This window comes from Chelmon rostratus, chromosome 3 (genome assembly GCF_017976325.1).
Source record: "Chelmon rostratus isolate fCheRos1 chromosome 3, fCheRos1.pri, whole genome shotgun sequence".
NCBI lineage: Eukaryota > Metazoa > Chordata > Actinopteri > Chaetodontiformes > Chaetodontidae > Chelmon > Chelmon rostratus.
The window spans coordinates 18,923,582-18,942,718 of record NC_055660.1 but is presented as its reverse complement, the minus strand read 5'-3'; the positions used below and the strand labels follow the sequence as shown (position 1 = coordinate 18,942,718).

General features: G+C 42.1%; 4 protein-coding genes and 1 pseudogene across 4 annotated transcripts in view; 4 read left to right on the top strand and 1 right to left on the bottom strand.

Moving 5' to 3' along the window:
- Positions 1–1,013: 1,013 nt before the first annotated feature.
- Positions 1,014–19,137, top strand: part of zgc:163040 (uncharacterized protein LOC100038789 homolog) — a 408,070-nt gene continuing 389,946 nt past the window's right edge. Inside the window, exon 1 of the mRNA XM_041933847.1 lies at positions 1,014–1,306. Coding sequence (XP_041789781.1) covers positions 1,014–1,306 — 293 coding nt within the window. The remainder of the gene's footprint in view (positions 1,307–19,137) is intronic.
- On the top strand, positions 3,471–4,088 carry LOC121604365 (histone H1-like). The gene has a single exon (XM_041933862.1). It carries the CDS (start codon positions 3,471–3,473, stop codon positions 4,086–4,088), a length of 618 nt encoding a protein of 205 aa, XP_041789796.1.
- On the bottom strand, positions 6,303–18,467 carry LOC121604360 (histone H3-like). The gene is made up of 3 exons (XM_041933857.1): positions 18,175–18,467; positions 14,214–14,233; positions 6,303–6,718 (listed from the first exon to the last, which is right to left on the bottom strand). Exons 1-3 carry the CDS (start codon positions 18,465–18,467, stop codon positions 6,303–6,305), a joined length of 729 nt encoding a protein of 242 aa, XP_041789791.1.
- LOC121604375 lies at positions 7,056–15,296 on the top strand (annotated as a pseudogene).
- Positions 10,658–11,026, top strand: LOC121604374 (histone H2B 1/2-like). The gene has a single exon (XM_041933871.1). It carries the CDS (start codon positions 10,658–10,660, stop codon positions 11,024–11,026), a length of 369 nt encoding a protein of 122 aa, XP_041789805.1.

The window sequence follows — 19,137 nt, the reverse complement described above, 5'->3', positions numbered from 1 at the left end:
TCAGTCTATATTGAATACATTTTCAGATGAATGTTGTCTGCACACAGTCTACATCTGTTTGAGCTCTACTCAAAGATATAAGTCATTTGGGGCTTTTATTTCTAATTACCAATTGACTAAGCTGTCTTTTGTATAATGACAGATAAGGAAAGGTGAAAATATGTCTCTTCATATTGCACCCACTTGGCTGTTTTTTTTTCATTTTGTAGACAGAGGGAAGCAAATACTGACCAAGAAGCAGTTTTAGACAGACTACGCTAAAAGAGGAGGGGAGGGAGGGAGGGTTTATAAAATTTCAATTTTCTCCCAATCAGTCTACTCTCAAAATGACCCATAATATCAAAGTGAAAGCACATTTTTATACTGGAGGGGCCAAGGATCAAACCACTGACATGGTGATAAGAGGATCAGAAGTGATCTATCTGATCTTTGATGATGAGAGCAACACCAGAGGAATGAACTTCATCTGTCCTTAAATAAAGAATGATTTTGCTGTTGGATGTTGTTTTGTGTCCAAAGCCAGTCCACCGACTTTCACTGGGATACAACTGGGACATCCTGTGTGTTTCCACTGCTCTCTTGACCTGTTTTCGATGTTTCAACAGGCTGCAGAGGTTCAATGTAGAAGACAGACTATAGTTTTTTAGCATCATTAAGAGCATCACACATACTGAAGGTACTCGTAATGAGCAGGTGGCCTAACTACCACTGTGCGAATCATTGTGTTGTAAAAGCACTTTGAGTGGCCGACAGACTAGAAAGGTGCTACCATATTGTGTACAACGTGCTATGGTCACTCAACAGACTGTAATCGGCAGTGACATGGTCATCAAATAGGTGCTGTTGTTCAGTAGGTGGTGCTAATGTACTAAAGCGTTAATCATCAACCACGAAAGGCTAAAGAAGAAGAAAAGACCCTCCTCCGTTTTCTGTGACGTCCTCACAGAGCATTTAAATACCTGGGAGGACAAGGGACTTTTACAGTTTGGTCTTTTAACGTCCAGATAGTAAGGATGAGTGGTCGAGGAAAGGGAGGCAAAGGACTCGGTAAAGGAGGCGCCAAGCGTCACCGCAAAGTTCTCCGTGATAACATCCAGGGAATCACCAAGCCCGCTATCCGCCGTCTGGCTCGCCGCGGTGGTGTGAAACGTATCTCCGGTCTGATCTACGAGGAGACCCGCGGTGTGCTCAAGGTTTTCCTGGAGAATGTCATCCGTGATGCCGTCACCTACACCGAGCACGCCAAGAGGAAGACCGTCACCGCCATGGATGTGGTGTATGCTCTGAAGAGACAGGGCCGCACTCTGTACGGCTTCGGCGGTTAAACTGCAAATTCTTCTCATACTCTAAAAACAAAGGCCCTTTTAAGGGCCGCTCACATATTAAATATAAGGAGCAAACTTCTTAAACGTTCAACCTAGTTTATATAGTGGCCGCAGTATCAACAACGACACTACATCTGAATTCCGAATGACTGTTTTATATAGGGTCTATAGTTAATAGTTTTTTTTTTCTCTCTATGACAAAAGTGCAGCATATTATCAAACAACCAACTTCTATAATTTGTAAGGCTCAAAGGAGCTTGTGCAGGTCGTAGTTCCGTGACGCACGTGCCTGGATTCGACTAACTCTAGACAGAAATCGAATAGGACACATGTTTGGCTGTTTTGTTTTGTGAGATCCGGACCGCCATCTATCATTCATTTAGGCTATACTGTGAAAATACTGCATAAATCAAAGTTATGAAATAAACCACTGTTTACTCAGGCTTGCTCCTCCAAACAAGCAATGAAACACTTCCTGGCTCAGACAAAAAGTCCTGCTTGTCCTTTTTAATGTTAAACACCCCTCAGCTTTGTGTCAGAATAGCGCTGTAACCCATTAGGTGGTGCATCACTGGATCATTTGTACAAACATTGCTTGAATTCTGTGATTAGGCTTTGATACATGAATTGCTGGAGTGGGAAAATGAGCTACATCCGTGGAGCATGGCAGAGCATAAATCATAAATCTGATGATTATTATTTTTATAAATGACTGCACACTCAGCGTGGCAGTTAATTCTTCAGGTGCTGATCCTGTGCTATTTCTGGACACCACACAGTATTTACACTTTATTTCATCTTGGTTGTCTCAGCAGATAAAGGTTTGATGCTGCCAGCAGATACACATAATGTGTAATAAAAGAACAAACTATAACAACAGAACAAACTATATATACCATTTCATGTCAGTATGTCAATAAAATGCACACACCTGTTTCAGGTCCAATGTTGCAGACTTTAATTTTCATCCATTGGTAGTTGACCCTGTGTGCAGATATGTTATCTGCATCTTCAAATACTGTAGGTCAAGTTGGAAAGATTGATCTTTAAAAAAGGCACTAGCACCATGCCATATTGCAATATGTACAGTCATGCTGAAGAACAAGAGAAGAGTGCAGTGTTTCAGGTTTCCTGGAGAACAGGTAACAGATGAGGGAGCTGTCCACACACTGACAGGTGGCATTCTTTTCAGGGAAAAAAAAAAGTATATATTTCTTAAGTATATGATATGACATTTACAAACAGATCTACTGATATAACTGGTCCAATGGTGGATCTACATCATTTTACATCCCTCTCAGTTTCTTTATAATTTTCATTTTGGCTCCATAAGTACTGTGCTGGAGGTCTTCTTTGATCAAACTGGTTTTCTAAACTTGTGGTGCTGCTTCAGACAGCTGCCATTGGTTTGTTAATGTGTTTGTTAATAAACAGAACTGTTAACATTATTATTCTGTAACTGTTTTATTATTATTATTATTACTATTATTATTATAGTTATCATCATTGTTATCATTATTATTGTTGTTGTTGTTGTTATTATATTTTAAATATTAAAACTAGCCCTGCAAAAGAAAGGTTGTCAGTTGTGGTGAGTATGAGTATGCACCATGAGCCCTGGCCGCCATCAGTGTGTTTGCTGCCACCAGAATAACTTCAGTTTATAACAAAGTGATCATCAAGACATGGTAATTTGTACTTTGAGTCTCTGAACAAACATGTAGGCCAGCTGGAAAACGGCTTTTGAGAGATCTCCGTTGCATTTTAAAGCATTTTAGGAGCGAAATGAGTGTGAAAAGTCGCTGAGCAGCGCTGGTCGCGGCGGTCAATGTGTCAGGTTTGGAGGCTCCCCAAACAAAATGCAGAGAGCACCAGAGCTCTACATGACTAGAATATGAAGAGACACAAGTCTGCTATCGGCTCGCTTCGCTGTCAGCCTTCAGCACTTGTCCCAGGTTTAGTTTTGAGTGTTTTATCGATGAAGAGAAAACACAAGTAGCCCGACATTCAGAGCGCACAGACGAGACGCGGCCCGGGTTGAGTCTCCACGGTTCTCATGGTGTGTTTAAGTCCAGCCTCCTGCTCCGGATTTTCCATCAGATTAGTTTGACTCATCCTGAGAGTACTAACGCGAAGAGAAGGATAATGGCAGAAGTAGCACCAGCTCCAGCCGCCGCTCCGGCGAAAGCAGCCAAGAAGAAGGCAGCAACCAAGCCCAGGAAAGCCGGTCCCAGCGTGAGCGAGCTCATCGTCAAAGCTGTGGCCGCATCCAAGGAGCGCAGCGGCGTGTCTGCAGCTGCCCTCAAGAAGAACCTGGCTGCCGGAGGCTACGATGTGGACAAGAACAAGTCCCGCGTTAAGATCGCCATCAAGAGCCTGGTGGCGAAGGGGACTCTGGTCCAGACCAAGGGGACCGGAGCATCCGGCTCCTTCAAGATGAACAAGAAGGTGGCCGAGCCCAAAGCCAAGAAGCCCGCAGCCAAGAAAGCCGCTCCCAAAGCCAAGAAGCCCGCAGCAAAGAAAACCGCAGCGGCCAAAAAGCCCAAAGCAGCGGCAGCCAAGAAGCCAGCAGCCGCCGCTAAGAAGTCCCCGAAGAAGGCCAAGAAACCCGCAGCGGCAGCTAAGAAAGCAACAAAGAGCCCCAAGAAGGCCACCAAGAGCCCCAAGAAAGTGGCAGCAAAAAAGCCCGCAGCAGCCAAGAAAGCTCCCGCTAAGAAGGCTGCAAAGCCCAAAGTCAAGAAGGCAGCACCCAAGAAGAAGTGAGCTGTTCTCCACAGACGTCCTGATTAAAAAAAGGCTCTTTTAAGAGCCACCCACTTCTCTTTAAGAGTACATTCCTGTTATCGTTTTAGTTAAACATACCGTAATAAGATTTAAAATATGATCACGGTAGAACAGCTTTTCTTCATTCTGTCTTTACCAGACAAAGACTACAATTCCAGCAGTCATGAGTGAACAGCAGCATCTGCTTGTTTGGACGTCCTGATTATAAAAGGCTCTTTAAAGAGCCACCCCCATCTTCTCAAAGAGTTTATTCCTGTTATTGTTACGCATAAACTTGTAAGTGTGCAAAGAGGACCCCCCCCCCCCCTCTTTCTCTTCCTTCTTCCTCTTTTTATAGCAATTTTTCAACTCCAGTTTGAAGCCAACTTCTCTGAATGTTCAGCGTTACACTGAGCAGCAAAATACATTAATTTCAGGGAATATAATGCACAGTTGAAAAATGTGACTTTTGTTTGGACTAGATCCAAACATGTATGATGATGAAGCAGATGCAGTGCTGTGATTTAGTGAAGTCACTGTCATTTTATTTAAATTCCCGATCAAGAGAGATGGGGATATAAATGGATTTCCAGCTCTTCAGAAGGTGAAAACATGCTCATGAAGTAATGTAGCTAAAAGTGTTGAATGCATGAATAACATCAATAAAAGTTACAAAATGTTAGGGCTTTCTGAACACTGGAGACCACCATGCATGATGCCAGAAGAGAAACAATTTACATTGACACATTCACACACTGAATTTGGAGATGTCAGGATGAAATTACTGACTCTTGGACATTCAGCACTTTAGTAACTCTATTTTGTGTTGCATTTTCTGTATGTACATTTTGAACTTTTGCACTTTAAGTATATCTTTGTTATTGTATTTTTGTTACATTCTGCCTTTTGTCTTATTGTAATGAATAAATAATAAAGTTTCCTTTAAAAAACGTATAACTGTAATGATTGTGAAACACAGCCACAGCACATCCTGACTGTGTGTGTGTATATATATATATATATATATATATATGAGGGGTATATATATACACCCATCTGAGTGTCCTGAGCTGGTTTAGGAAAAGACAAATAAATGCTGTTAAATGTAGCAGCATTATTAGCATCATTAGTATTCATCAAAAATATGTATGGTTGTCAATGAGATAAATAGATTAGATTAGATTAGACTTTATTGATCTCACAATGGAGAAATTCACTCATACAGATGCTCTTCAGAACTTTTGGAGCATTCCACAACCTTCCCAGTCTTTTGTTGCAAAACATTAAATATATTGTTTGTACTTTTTTCAACTGAGTAAATGTCAACAATGAGATATCATTCATTTCATAATTATTTATATCAAAATGTCTTCTGTGAAAGCAGCTGATAAAGTGTGCTGTTGCTGCATACTGTGTGCAGAACATCATGTTGCAGCCATTGTGAAGAAGTTCCAAATTCTGGTTAAGATTAGAATTGTTTTATGTGACTCAGACATAAAGTATAACCACTCCAAAATATGCAGACACCCTAAATTTCATGTTTCTTTAAACAATGTGCCCCCATCGACAGCACATAATCTACAATATGAGGGAACATCTGTCTCAACAGGTCAGGCTTAGAGAGAAAAAGCAATATGCACATCAATGACAATACCATGACTAATACTGAAAAATATGTAAGTGTATGGAATATAAATTGTGTATATATATAGAACAAATTTTCTGTTTGTACACTTAACCTTGAATCTTTAGCATCTATATCTTTGTGTTGTATTTGCAGTATATTCTTAAATTGTTGTAATTATATTGAATAAAGGCTTTAAAAGTAAATAAAGTCATGGAGAGGATGTAGTTTCCCATCATGCAAAGAACTGAAAACTGGCTAAACTAGAAGCTGGCAGCTTCATTTAAAAAAAAAAAAATAATAAAAAAAAAAAAAAAAATAAGACTATCACTCAGTACAGAGTAATCCAACCAAGCTCAAATGAGGGAAGGAACTCCAAGCAATATGTTCATAAAAGCATTTAACTGAGAGCATACTGCTTATGGTTAAAATTATAATTAAAAAGGCATGTTGTAGTGTAGAAGAATATATTGTAACTGATACCTTCTAATAAATGAGATGCATCAGAGAAAGAAGCTCTTCAGTGTAAAGTGAGGTGGCTCTTAAAAGAGCCGTTGTTGTTATATTTGGTACGCAGTGTGAGTGAGAGTTTAAGCGCGCTCTCCGCGGATGCGGCGGGCCAGCTGGATGTCTTTGGGCATGATGGTGACCCTCTTGGCGTGGATGGCGCACAGGTTGGTGTCCTCGAAGAGGCCGACCAGGTAAGCCTCGCTGGCCTCCTGCAGAGCCATGACGGCGGAGCTCTGGAAGCGCAGGTCGGTCTTGAAATCCTGAGCGATCTCTCGGACCAGGCGCTGGAAGGGCAGCTTGCGGATGAGCAGCTCGGTGGATTTCTGGTAGCGGCGGATCTCTCTCAGAGCCACGGTACCGGGCCTGTAGCGGTGAGGCTTCTTGACGCCGCCGGTGGCAGGGGCGCTCTTACGGGCTGCCTTGGTGGCCAGTTGCTTTCTCGGGGCTTTGCCTCCGGTAGACTTACGAGCGGTCTGCTTGGTTCTTGCCATTATTGCTTCTTTCTATCTCTCTCTGAAGGGGAGAAAAATGTATTATAGGGACGAGACACGCTCCTCTTTAAGTGTGGGCCCGGCTGCGGAATGATGACGCCGCTTCAGACCTCCAGCCCTGATTGGTGAAGGGCTCCTCATGGAGCTCAGGAGCGACCCAGCGCCGGAATAGCTGCTGATTGGAGAGAAATCCCTCCGAAGTGAAGAGCGGGCCTCGCGCTGCTGGAAGCCTCCACTCCGATTGGTCTGGCAGGAACCCCTCGCGCCGCCGCGGACATATAATGAAGCGTTGTGGCTGCCGAGGCCACATTTTCTCTGAGCTGTGACTCTAGAAACGATCGAAAAATCATGAGTGGAAGAGGCAAAACCGGCGGAAAGGCCAGAGCTAAGGCAAAGACCCGCTCCTCTCGTGCCGGGCTCCAGTTCCCAGTCGGCCGTGTCCACAGGCTGCTGCGCAAAGGCAACTATGCCGAGCGTGTGGGTGCCGGCGCCCCCGTCTACCTGGCGGCTGTGCTCGAGTATCTGACCGCTGAGATCCTGGAGTTGGCCGGAAACGCTGCCCGCGACAACAAGAAGACTCGTATCATCCCCCGTCACTTGCAGCTGGCTGTCCGCAACGACGAGGAGCTCAACAAGCTGCTGGGTGGAGTCACCATCGCTCAGGGTGGTGTGCTGCCCAACATCCAGGCTGTTCTCCTGCCCAAGAAGACCGAGAAGCCCGCCAAGGCTAAGTAAGCCTGCAGAAATATTACCCCAAAACGGCTCTTTTAAGAGCCACGCACTGATTAATAAAGAGCTGCTGTTCCTGTGGTTCACTGTATTTCACACCCATTGACACATAAAAACAAACTTGAACTAATATTTTGACAGAAAAACATGACGTGAGGCTTTGGATTGTGTTTTTTGATGCATAGCTTAAACTACTAACAATGCAAAGTTAAATGGAGGTTCAGTTGTCAGTGGGTTTATCTGTTGAATAATTATCACTTGTGTGTCCACAGTTATCATAATATGGATGTAGAATTGAAACAAAGTCTGTGCATGTCTGCATAAATATGAAAATACAGGTTTAGTTCAAATCAACTGGGCCAAGGCTTGCATTATAGTCCAGACTAAGATCTGTAACAGTCAATCAGGAGCTGCTGCTGTGTTTTACCATCACAATTTTTCTCCCCCATTGTTACATAACTCCAAGAAACAACAGCTGAAACAGGAAGTCTGCTCTCAGAGATAAGCCAGCAAAACACCCTTAATGCTCTCTGGGAATTTATTTTGGAGGGGGGAAAAAAAAAAATCATCTTTTTTTCTCATTTTAATTTTTTTTTTTACCTAATGTAGGATCTGTCTGTGCAGAGCTTGTGTGTAATTATACTGCTTTCAGTGTGGCCTTTTCAATCATTTCATAAATGAATGCTTGTACTGATGTTTTCACATTTAATTGAATACATTACGCAGTGTTTGCTTTAGCAGTAATTTCTAGTTTACCTAAATACTTAACATTGCCTGTAAAGCACAGCTGGAATTTTGCTGTTGAATTCGCACTTTTTGGTAAATAAACTGTTGTTTAATCTGGCATCATTGTGTCTCCTCGATTTTCCTCCTCCTTTCAGAAACCTCCACACAGTCACACCCACATACAAACCTCATTATGCAACGGCATCTTCCCAGACACCCTGTCAAGACTGTTTAGCAATAAAGTTCTCTTCACTGGAACCTTTTGACTATTTGTGATTCAATCAGCCATTTCAGCAGTGGACTGTGATATCCTAGAACTCCAGCAGATGAGAAAGGCCACAGTCAACCCTTTATCTTTCTCTTAAACTACATGTGACTTGGCTATTAAAGGCCTAAGGGCCCTGAACATACTAGTTTTTGATTTTTGGAGTCAAAATTATGCTTAGCCCTTATATGATGTTCGGGTCAAAATTGACCCTGCAGAGAATACTGGCTGTTTTATGCATCACTTAAAAGCTGTGGATCAAATATGGCTCAATGTGCCCCACAACACACACACGCGCACAGGCTCCCTTCACCCCACGTGAACTCAAACTTTCATATTGATACATTTTGAATAAAAAAAATGAACATTGGCATATATAAACAAGATTTGGGTGAGATATTATCAGTTGCATTCTGTTGGAGCAACATGAGCAAGAGGTACACTCTTTGTGGGGCGCTGGATCATATCTACACACATACCAGCATCCTGCAATAGGAACCAGGCAGGGGATTCCAGGGGGAGCAAGAGAAAAAGGTACCAGTCCTGCCCCTCCAACAAGAACAGGAAAACCAGCACCACTTGTCACACATGCAAGAAATACATTTGCAAGGAGCACACTAAAACCACCACATACTGTGATTCATGCATGCAAACAACACACACATATGCACACACACACACACACACACACACACACACACACACACACACACACACACACCACACAAAATACTATCTCTCTAAGTCCAATTTATGGTTTCGACAAAACACATTGTTTTCAGTGTTTAGTTAATGGTTCAAACACAACTACACTTATCTGCCTGACACCATATTGTTTTTTAATGGTTAGTTTATGGTTTACACACACACGCGCGCACACACATACACACACGCACACACACACACGTTGTTTTTTAATGTTCGTTTTATGGTTTAATTTTCAATTTGCATTGTAATTCTGATTAAAATAAATATAGTTTTATGAAAAGGAATTGAGTTTTTGTCTTTATCCTACCACAAATCTATGCGGGTCGGTTATGACCCGTAACACCACAGATGTCACTAGTGTCAATCATTTTGAATAAAAAAAAAAAATCACATTTTATTTTAGGTAGATGTACTCTAATATTAGTTTATAAGACATGGATGATATAATTACTTATTTAATCACTATAGGAAATATAATTAGGGAATTTAAACAGTTTTTGTATTGGAAAACGAGTGGTATATTGTAAGATAAAAGGTCTGTGGAGCCAAAAAAAAAAAAAAAAAAAAAAAAAAAAAAGGAAACATACTAAGTTAGCTATGAGGTGTAGAACAATATTGGATGATAACTAGTGTTTTTAATAATTTTCAGGCTGAGTTAAATAATGGGTCAAATTTGACCGACCAACACAAAAGACATGGGCAGCTTTCTAACACATTACAAGGGTTAAGAATATAGAACTTATGAGGTCATGATGGGTAAGAATGTAAGACCAAGGGAGAATTAGAAGCTAATGGCAAAACATTCCCTGCAATGGATGAAGAGGTTCCCCACAATAGGGAAACCAAACAAAGGATATAAGTCAATGTTTTCTCATTTGCTTTGTCTGTGTTCATGAACCAGTCTCAGTTTTGCTGTCAGACACAATTACTTCATGCCAATGCAAGGCACTGTATTTTAATGTGTTCAGTCGTTTAAAATGTTTCTGTTTATAATTTTAGTCCAAAACTATTTACATATTTGTCATATTAATATGTTTACTTGCTTAATGTAGTCTTATTTTGTTGTTGTTGTTGTTTTGTTTTTAATTGAAATAAATTCTTCATACTTCATTGCAATTTATTATCAGAGGCCATAGCCATTATTTCGTTGTCTTTTACACGTATAAACGTAGTGGTGCGACAGCCACCTAAGTGATCGCTAGTTTTATTTGAGATTCTGTATACATCTATTAAAGGTTCACCGAATTTCCATCAGTGTTTAAGCCTATTTGAGGATAGACGGCAATTACACGCTTTGTTCCCCAAAACAATGGCCATCCGGGTAACTTTAAAGATTTTTTTATGGGGTTCACGGCAAGACAGTGGCCTTGTCCTTGCACATGCTCAGTCTGGAACACAACAACTCAGCCAATGCTGTACGAGCAGCAGCGCACTCTAATTTGCATCAAGTGCGTACATAGAGAGCGTCCCGACCGTACCAGCTTCATCATCGTTGGGAAATCCTTACGGAACAACCATGCCTGAGCCAGCAAAAGCACCGAAGAAGGGATCCAAGAAAGCCGTCTCTAAGGCTACGAAGAGCGGCAAGAAGAGGAGGAGAACCAGGAAAGAGAGCTATGCCATCTACGTGTACAAGGTCCTGAAGCAGGTTCATCCTGACACCGGAATCTCATCCAAGGCGATGGGCATCATGAACTCCTTTGTGAGCGACATCTTCGAGCGTATCGCCGGAGAGGCTTCTCGTCTGGCGCATTACAACAAGCGCTCCACCATCACTTCTCGGGAGATCCAGACCGCCGTCCGCCTGCTGCTGCCCGGTGAATTGGCTAAGCACGCTGTGTCTGAGGGCACCAAGGCTGTGACCAAGTACACTAGCTCCAAGTAAATCTGTCTACCAACAAAAACACCACAAAGGTCCTTTTCAGGACCACCCACTTCTACAAGAAAGAGCTATTCTGTAAAACTCAAATCTTTGTTTTTCTCACTCTAGAATATGCATTGATTCAAGATCAGATTTTACTTAGTGTTAGTGTTAATCGAAATTGTGCAATAGTTGCGTTCTGAGTCAGTATACATGCAGACAGTGTTTAACCGTAAGTTTTCGGTGATTTTCCAAACTCGAATTTAAATGGGGAGGCTATATTCCATACACATTTACTGTTTTGTATAGTCTGTGCAAAAGTGTTCAATCTGAAGGCATCTTGAATTTTTCCACAGCTATTGGGGCAATACTTATTTTGCATTTTCCCCGCTTCCCCTCAAACGTTCTCTAACTGCTATTTTTCTTGTTGCTGAAATGCCCAAATTTCCCTGGCAGGGGTTTTTATTTTATCTTCCCATCAGTTACACTAACAGCAGGACAGCCTGTTCATAAATGCTGTTTGAAGGTGGAGATGAACTGCTCCAAAATGTGACACCCAAAATGAGTTTAAGTATCAGTCTGACAATTTAACATATAGGGCCATCTCTAGCTGGAGTGAATGTGGTGTCCAGTTGAGCGCAGTAAATTAGTTTTTGGATACTGACTTTGATATTCTGTGATGACAATGTTGACAAAGAAAATGAAAACCGGAAATGTGTTGCAGCAATGGGTGAAAATAACACTGATGGTGTTATGAAGTCATAATTAGGAGAACTGAGGTCAATGTTATTAAAATATTGCATTAGAAATGTTTGCTTCTGTTGCAGGAAAGAACCCATTTATGCAAAAGACTTGAACTGCTGATTGTGGGGCACAGCATAATCTTAAATTGTCAGTCTCAATTCCCTCATGCAACTGCCTGACTTCCATCATTTGTAAGTCAGCACCATGTGCTTCATGTTGTTACTCTTTATCTTATGTACTTGTATTCGGTTTATCTGTTAACTTAATACCTGTATTCGAAGGCTGTTTCTGCTTGCCTAATCTGTGTGTATGACCTTTCACCTGCCTCACTTAAACTGTAGGCCTATGTATACCTCAGTTTGTATTAAGTCACTGAAATGCACCATATCTGCCTCAGTTGTTCGGATTTGGGTCTTTTTTTCTGTGCGCCTGTTAGCCTGCTTGCACATCAGTTGTGACAGATGTGGTGGTTTTAATACAGTAACAGAAGACAATGACATGTGCAGTACCACTGTATTTAAATTGAACCAAGACTTCTCAATATATCTGAAGGGTGAATTCACCAAATTTGACTCCAAAAGAAAGACATATAAGAACAGAGTACATACATCTCTTTACTTTAAAGTTACTCATAATGGCATAGCGATCTTCACATGGCACTTGAGCAGGCCATAAACATATACCTCAGACTGTGTGCTTCACTTATAGGCTGCGTGTGGGTACAAACGATAGACACAAGCAAATAAGCCTGATGAGCCAAACGTACAGATTGATCAAGTATTTCCTTCGATGCACAAATCTAGATTTTCCAGTTCACAAGGAAATCTTCTGCTTTGTAATTATCGGAAATACATCTGAAAATGTTATGTACATCTGTAAATTTTTACATTCATTCCAAATGAGAGGTGTTTGCATGTGTATTGTAAAAATATTTGTGAATTAGATTTTTATGGAAAACACACAACACGAAAAGTATATCTCCATACAAGAACATGTCTTATCATGACCCCTTTTCTTTGATTATTTTCACAAATTTAACATATTGTTTGCATGGTTCACAGTTCCACAAATCCTGAGTGGATTTAAATGTGTGCAGACACAGGAACAGATCTTATAGGAGATGGAGGCTATATTGTATTCATCATGTGTCTGGCTGAACTTTCAGCACTTCAAGGGAGATTCAGACTGCCCTTCCAAATTCACTCATGACCTTGTGTTAACCTCCCTGCTAAAAGAACTACCAAACTGAAATATCTTGATACATATAGACCATATGTTACATGATATATGTTTCAATGAGTAGGCTGCACTGTGCCAATACCAATGACACTTTCAGTTTTCAGTTAATTTTAAAATCGAGGTTCATCAGTAACACTGATTTTTTATTTATTATTTTTTAATTAAACTGGTTTGAAGTCAAATATGAACTGCCTAGTTTAAGAGATTTTGAAGGTCTAAACCCTGACTTTCACCATCAGCAGAATACAACTACTGTGTGAAATTTTTTTCTCTCTCTCATTTAGCATGCATCAGCTGTGGAAAAATAGTAACTCATCTAAACTGATAATGTTTATTTATATTAGAGGTAGTCTGGCCCCATAAACCTCGGTCGCCATCAGTGTGTTTGCTGCCACCAGAATAACTTCAGTTTATAACAAAGTGATCATCAAGACATGGTAATTTGTACTTTGAGTCTCTGAACAAACATGTAGGCCAGCTGGAAAACGGCTTTTGATGGATCTCCGTTGCATTTTAAAGCATTTTAGGAGAGAAATGAGTGCGAAAAGTCGCTGAGCAGCGCTGGCCGCGGCGGTGAATGTGTGAGGTTTGGAGGCTCCCCAAACAGAATGCAGAGAGCATCAGAGCTCTATATGACTGGAATATGAAGAGACATGAGTCTGCTATCGGCTCGCTTCCCTGTCAGCCTTCAGCACTCGTCCAATGTTTAGTTTTGAGTATTATAACGATGAAGAGAAAACACAAATAGCCCGACATTCAGAGCGCACCGACGAGACTCGACCTGGCTTGAGTCTCCACGGTTCTCATGGTGTGTTTAAGTCCAGCCTGATGCATCGAATATGCAATTTTATAAATCTTATTTTCTTCTACAGACACATGCAGGTGCGCGGTTTCCAATAAGCAGAACATTTCATAGTTTTAAACTCGCTTAGAAAAATAAGATAAATAGCGTTGGATATTTATATTTTCATTGAGAGCCACCTACGTCACCTCCCTGAGTGATCTTGTAGATTGTTTTCAGTTTATGAAATGTGTTAAACATGTGCTAACACAATGATTTATGATAAACGGCATGACACAAGAAGCGCTGCTCTTCAGTAGAGAAGTGTGTGGCTCTTAAAAGAGCCGTTTTGGGGTAATATTTCTGAAGACTTGAGCAGGTTTACTTGGCCTTGGCGGGCTTCTCGGTCTTCTTGGGCAGGAGAACAGCCTGGATGTTGGGCAGCACACCACCCTGAGCGATGGTGACTCCACCCAGCAGCTTGTTGAGCTCCTCGTCGTTGCGGACAGCCAGCTGCAAGTGACGGGGGATGATACGAGTCTTCTTGTTGTCGCGGGCAGCGTTTCCGGCCAACTCCAGGATCTCAGCGGTCAGATACTCGAGCACAGCCGCCAGGTAGACGGGGGCGCCGGCACCCACACGCTCGGCATAGTTGCCTTTACGCAGCAGCCTGTGGACACGGCCGACTGGGAACTGGAGCCCGGCACGAGAGGAGCGGGTCTTTGCCTTAGCTCTGGCCTTTCCGCCGGTTTTGCCTCTTCCACTCATGATTTTTCGATCGTTTCTAGAGTCACAGCTCAGAGAAAATGTGGCTTCACTGGCCACAACGCTTCATTATATGCCCGCGGCGGCGCGAGGGGTTCCTGCCAGACCAATCGGAGTGGAAGCTTCCAGCAGCGTGAGGCCCGCTCTTAACTTCGAAGGGATTTCTCTCCAATCAGCAGCGGCTATTCCGGCGCTGTGTCGCTCCTGAGCTCCATGAGGAGCCCTTCACCAATCAGGGCTGGAGGTCTGAAGCGGCGTCATCATTCCGCAGCCGGGCCCACACTTTAAGAGTAGCGTGTCTCGTCTCTTTATTACACATTTCTCCCCTTCAGAGAGAGATAGAAAGAAGCAATAATGGCAAGAACCAAGCAGACCGCTCGTAAGTCTACCGGAGGCAAAGCCCCGAGAAAGCAGCTGGCCACCAAGGCAGCCCGTAAGAGCGCCCCTGCCACCGGCGGCGTCAAGAAGCCTCACCGCTACAGGCCCGGTACCGTGGCTCTGAGAGAGATCCGCCGCTACCAGAAATCCACCGAGCTGCTCATCCGCAAGCTGCCCTTCCAGCGCCTGGTCCGAGAGATCGCTCAGGATTTCAAGACCGACCTGCGCTTCCAGAGCTCCGCCGTCATGGCTCTGCAGGAGGCCAGCGAGGCTTACCTGGTCGGCCTCTTCGAGGACACCAATCTGTGCGCTATCCACGCCAAGAGGGTCACCATCATGCCCAAAGACATCCAGCTGGCCCGCCGCATCCGCGGAGAGCGCGCTTAAACTCTCACTCACACTGCGTACCAAATATAACAACAACGGCTCTTTTAAGAGCCACCTCACTTTACACTGAAGAGCTTCTTTCTCTGACGCATCTCATTTATTAGAAGGTATTAATTACAATATATTCTACACTAAAACATCAATTTTTAATTATAATTTTAACCATAAGCAGTATGCTTTCAGTCAAACGTACGTTAAATATAGTATGAGAACACACACACACACACACACACACACACACACACACACACACACACACACACACACACACACACAGAGTGTGTGACATCTGATTGCTTCTTATATCCCACAGTTCCACGGCGTTTTTCTATTTGTTTATGAATACATTACCACTTTATTACTCGAGTTATTTCCTTCGTTTACGCTCTCATTGGATTGCTCTTGTCTGAGTAACAGCAGCTGCTCACTATCTTCTCTCTGAAAGTATTGTACTACTGCCATCCTGTGGTGATTCACAGCAACAACCCTTTTTATGGCGATACACGGATTTTAGTTACAAATATCTTCGAGTTCACCTTGACAAAAGACCAGACTGGAAATGTAACACAGGTTGTTTGCAGGCAAAGGCATCCATTGTGTGTTGATGCTAGTCCAAATTTTCTTGCACTCTCCTTCCTAAGGAATACGACATGTCAGTGAGCACAAGCACCCTGGACAGCTCCATCTATTCCCTCTTCTCTAACAAATCTGAAGCACTGCAATCTTGCCCTGTTCTTCATCCTAGCTGTTTCTATGTTGAACTTATTACATGTCACTGTGCCTTGTTGCCTTTTATGTGAGACAACAAAGTGATGACAATGATTAAGAAACTTAACATTGTGGATCAAGTGATCCACAGCCTCCATATGGTGAAAATACAGTTCAACATAGTACAGTGCTTGCTTTATATTTTGGTAGAAAAGTATTTGTGGAGTTATGTGTGGATTTTTTTTTTTTTTTTTAAACATGCATATGTTAATGCTTGTGTGCTGATTTATGCTCTTTTCTGTGATGCAAGCAAAAGCAAGAGAGGCAACTTCAGTAAAAGCTGGAAAAATCAAGCCTTGTGTGTTTATTGGAGGACTTTGAGTGCTAGATGTCTGTCCAACATGGGAACGTGCTGCAAGGCCAGTACATTCTGCAGTTTTAATAAATGGATTTCTGTATGTACAGTTCATTCATTTTATTTTGTGTGAGAGAAAAATATGAAAATGTTTTATGTGTCTATGACGAGCAGCCAAAGGAATGATTTAGTAGCTTTATTCTAATGGCAGTACATTCAAAAGCACATATGCCGGCTGGAGAACTGTACTGTGAAGTCAAACTAAGAGGAGGAGGAAGAAGAAGAAAAAAGTCGAAGACGCAAAATTCAGGCAGGAACATGATGTGATTACCGTGTGCGGCCCGGACCCATAAAAGCGGCGCACAGTCTCGGCACGGAGGAGAGGAGAAACAGAGCCATTGATACGTCACTGAAGAGAGAGACTGTGGCGGTTTGTTTGAAACCTACATCAAGACCCTGTGCGAGGGGCTGACCCCCCCAGTCGCTCAGTCGCTCGGCAAAACGTGTCGCGGCCATAAACTTTGAATGAATGCTATGTGGTTAAGCTACTCGCTTTTGCAAATGTTTGAAAGTGTGTTTAAATGTTGTCAAATCCTCTCAAGTCAGGATAAGCACAGGGACCTTCTTCCAAACCTTGACTTGACATGTACAGATGCTTCCAAGCCAAATCAAATTTTAATTACACATTAACAGAGTGAATGTCAACATTAGACTTAAATTTAACATGTTATGCAGTCAGACACATGTTCAGCCCCTGAACATGCAGGCTACACTAGCAGTGCCTCCCTTAGGTGGTGGTTGAGGAAGATGTTGTATATGTATACACAGTGATGACGATTGTGAGCACAAGAGCTCAGCCCAGATAGAAGAACGGGCCTGTGGAACTCCTTTTCCCCTGTTTTCTAATGCTTATTTAGCTCCTGAGAGTCATTCAGGTCCTTTCTCCACTAGACGGAGTTCACAGCACCTACAGTGACTGAGTCTCAGAGTGAAATGCCTTTTACAGCTGTTTAAAAGAAGAAATGAACTAGAAAGAAACCAGAAAGAGATTACAGTGTGTCATAGCAACAGGTGATGGTCATGGTGTTGGTATTTTCTTGTAGTTGAGATCTGCAGGAGAAGAATTATTCCCGGACGAGTGATCATGCTGGATTGTATTTATCAAGCAGAAATGTGTTGCATTTTGAATGTTTATGCGGCAATTCTGTAACTGAAGAGAATGACAGTTCGATTTAAACTGTATGTGAATTTGATTTGTTATGTGTATAGACCTGTCAACCCATTTTGTACTGATTTTACTAGGTTTGATTCCCAGTAAAACATTTATAGAATATATGTATTCTCAGATTTAAGGTACAGCAATCCTAAACTGAAATGTACAGCATAGACAGTAGAAATATGAATATACTATAGGAGACATATGGTGTGGCCAATAATACAGTGTGTATTGTGCTCCCTAGGCCAGAGATGTAAGAATCTGAAAATTACTCAACATTTACAAATAGACTGGGGTGGTTTACCCAGCAGTCAAAAATAAAATAGAATAAAGACACACATTTAACCTAACCCATTCTGAAGCCAAAATTGGAGTGTAAAAATAGGAAAAAGAGGAACTTTAAATAAATCTGAAGCACAACACAAACAGCACGTTCTGAAAAAAATAAAGTACCTGTGTACAAGCAACTGCCCTTAGATTGGTAGGTGTTGATGCACAATGTAATAGAATACACTCTCTAGATTAAGTGAGTGGCTCTTAAAAGAGCCTTTGTTTTCTCAGTGACAGATCAGAACATGGTTTAACCGCCGAAGCCGTACAGAGTGCGGCCCTGTCTCTTCAGAGCATACACCACATCCATGGCGGTGACGGTCTTCCTCTTGGCGTGCTCGGTGTAGGTGACGGCATCACGGATGACATTCTCCAGGAAAACCTTGAGCACACCGCGGGTCTCCTCGTAGATCAGACCAGAGATACGCTTCACGCCACCGCGGCGAGCCAGACGGCGGATAGCGGGCTTGGTGATTCCCTGGATGTTATCACGGAGAACTTTACGGTGACGCTTGGCGCCTCCTTTACCGAGTCCTTTGCCTCCCTTTCCTCTGCCGCTCATTTTGTAGGTTCTCTATAGTACTGGACTAAATCGAGACTGCTGTCGGAGGGTAGACATTCAGCATTTAAATACTGTCTGCGGACGTCGAGGAAATCATATAGCGCGACCCTCACTGGGCGGTGCCTCAGTGGTCCTTCCTCCATCTTTAGCAGGCGATAGTGAAAATTGTTCCTTAAATAGTTCATTTTGATTGTCTTTTTATTTGAAAATCGTTAACACATTCTATAACATAAATCAAAAGATTGTACCGATTATGTAGTTTATTTTCAATTACTCTACAACTATCCACTATATATACAACTATTCACTGATATATTTTATTGTTTATTTCACTGATATATTTTATTGTTTATTGTTTAGTATATTTTATTGCCTTAGTATATTTTCATTCTTGTATATATTTTATTGCACGTTGGTTTATTTTATTGTAGTTATCTTAATTTTATTCTTTCTAATCTTTCTTATTATCTGTTTCTAACGTGGGGGTTGCAATGAAAATTTTATTGACATGTCATGCTCAATGACAATAAAGAATCTTGAATCTATAAACACAAGAATTATTATTAGTGGTGAAAGGGTAGCTCTTGACACCACTTGTGTTTTTAATTTAGACTGTTTGTAGCGCTTCCATCAGGAAAAGCGGTACAGGAACATCCGCACCACCACCAAC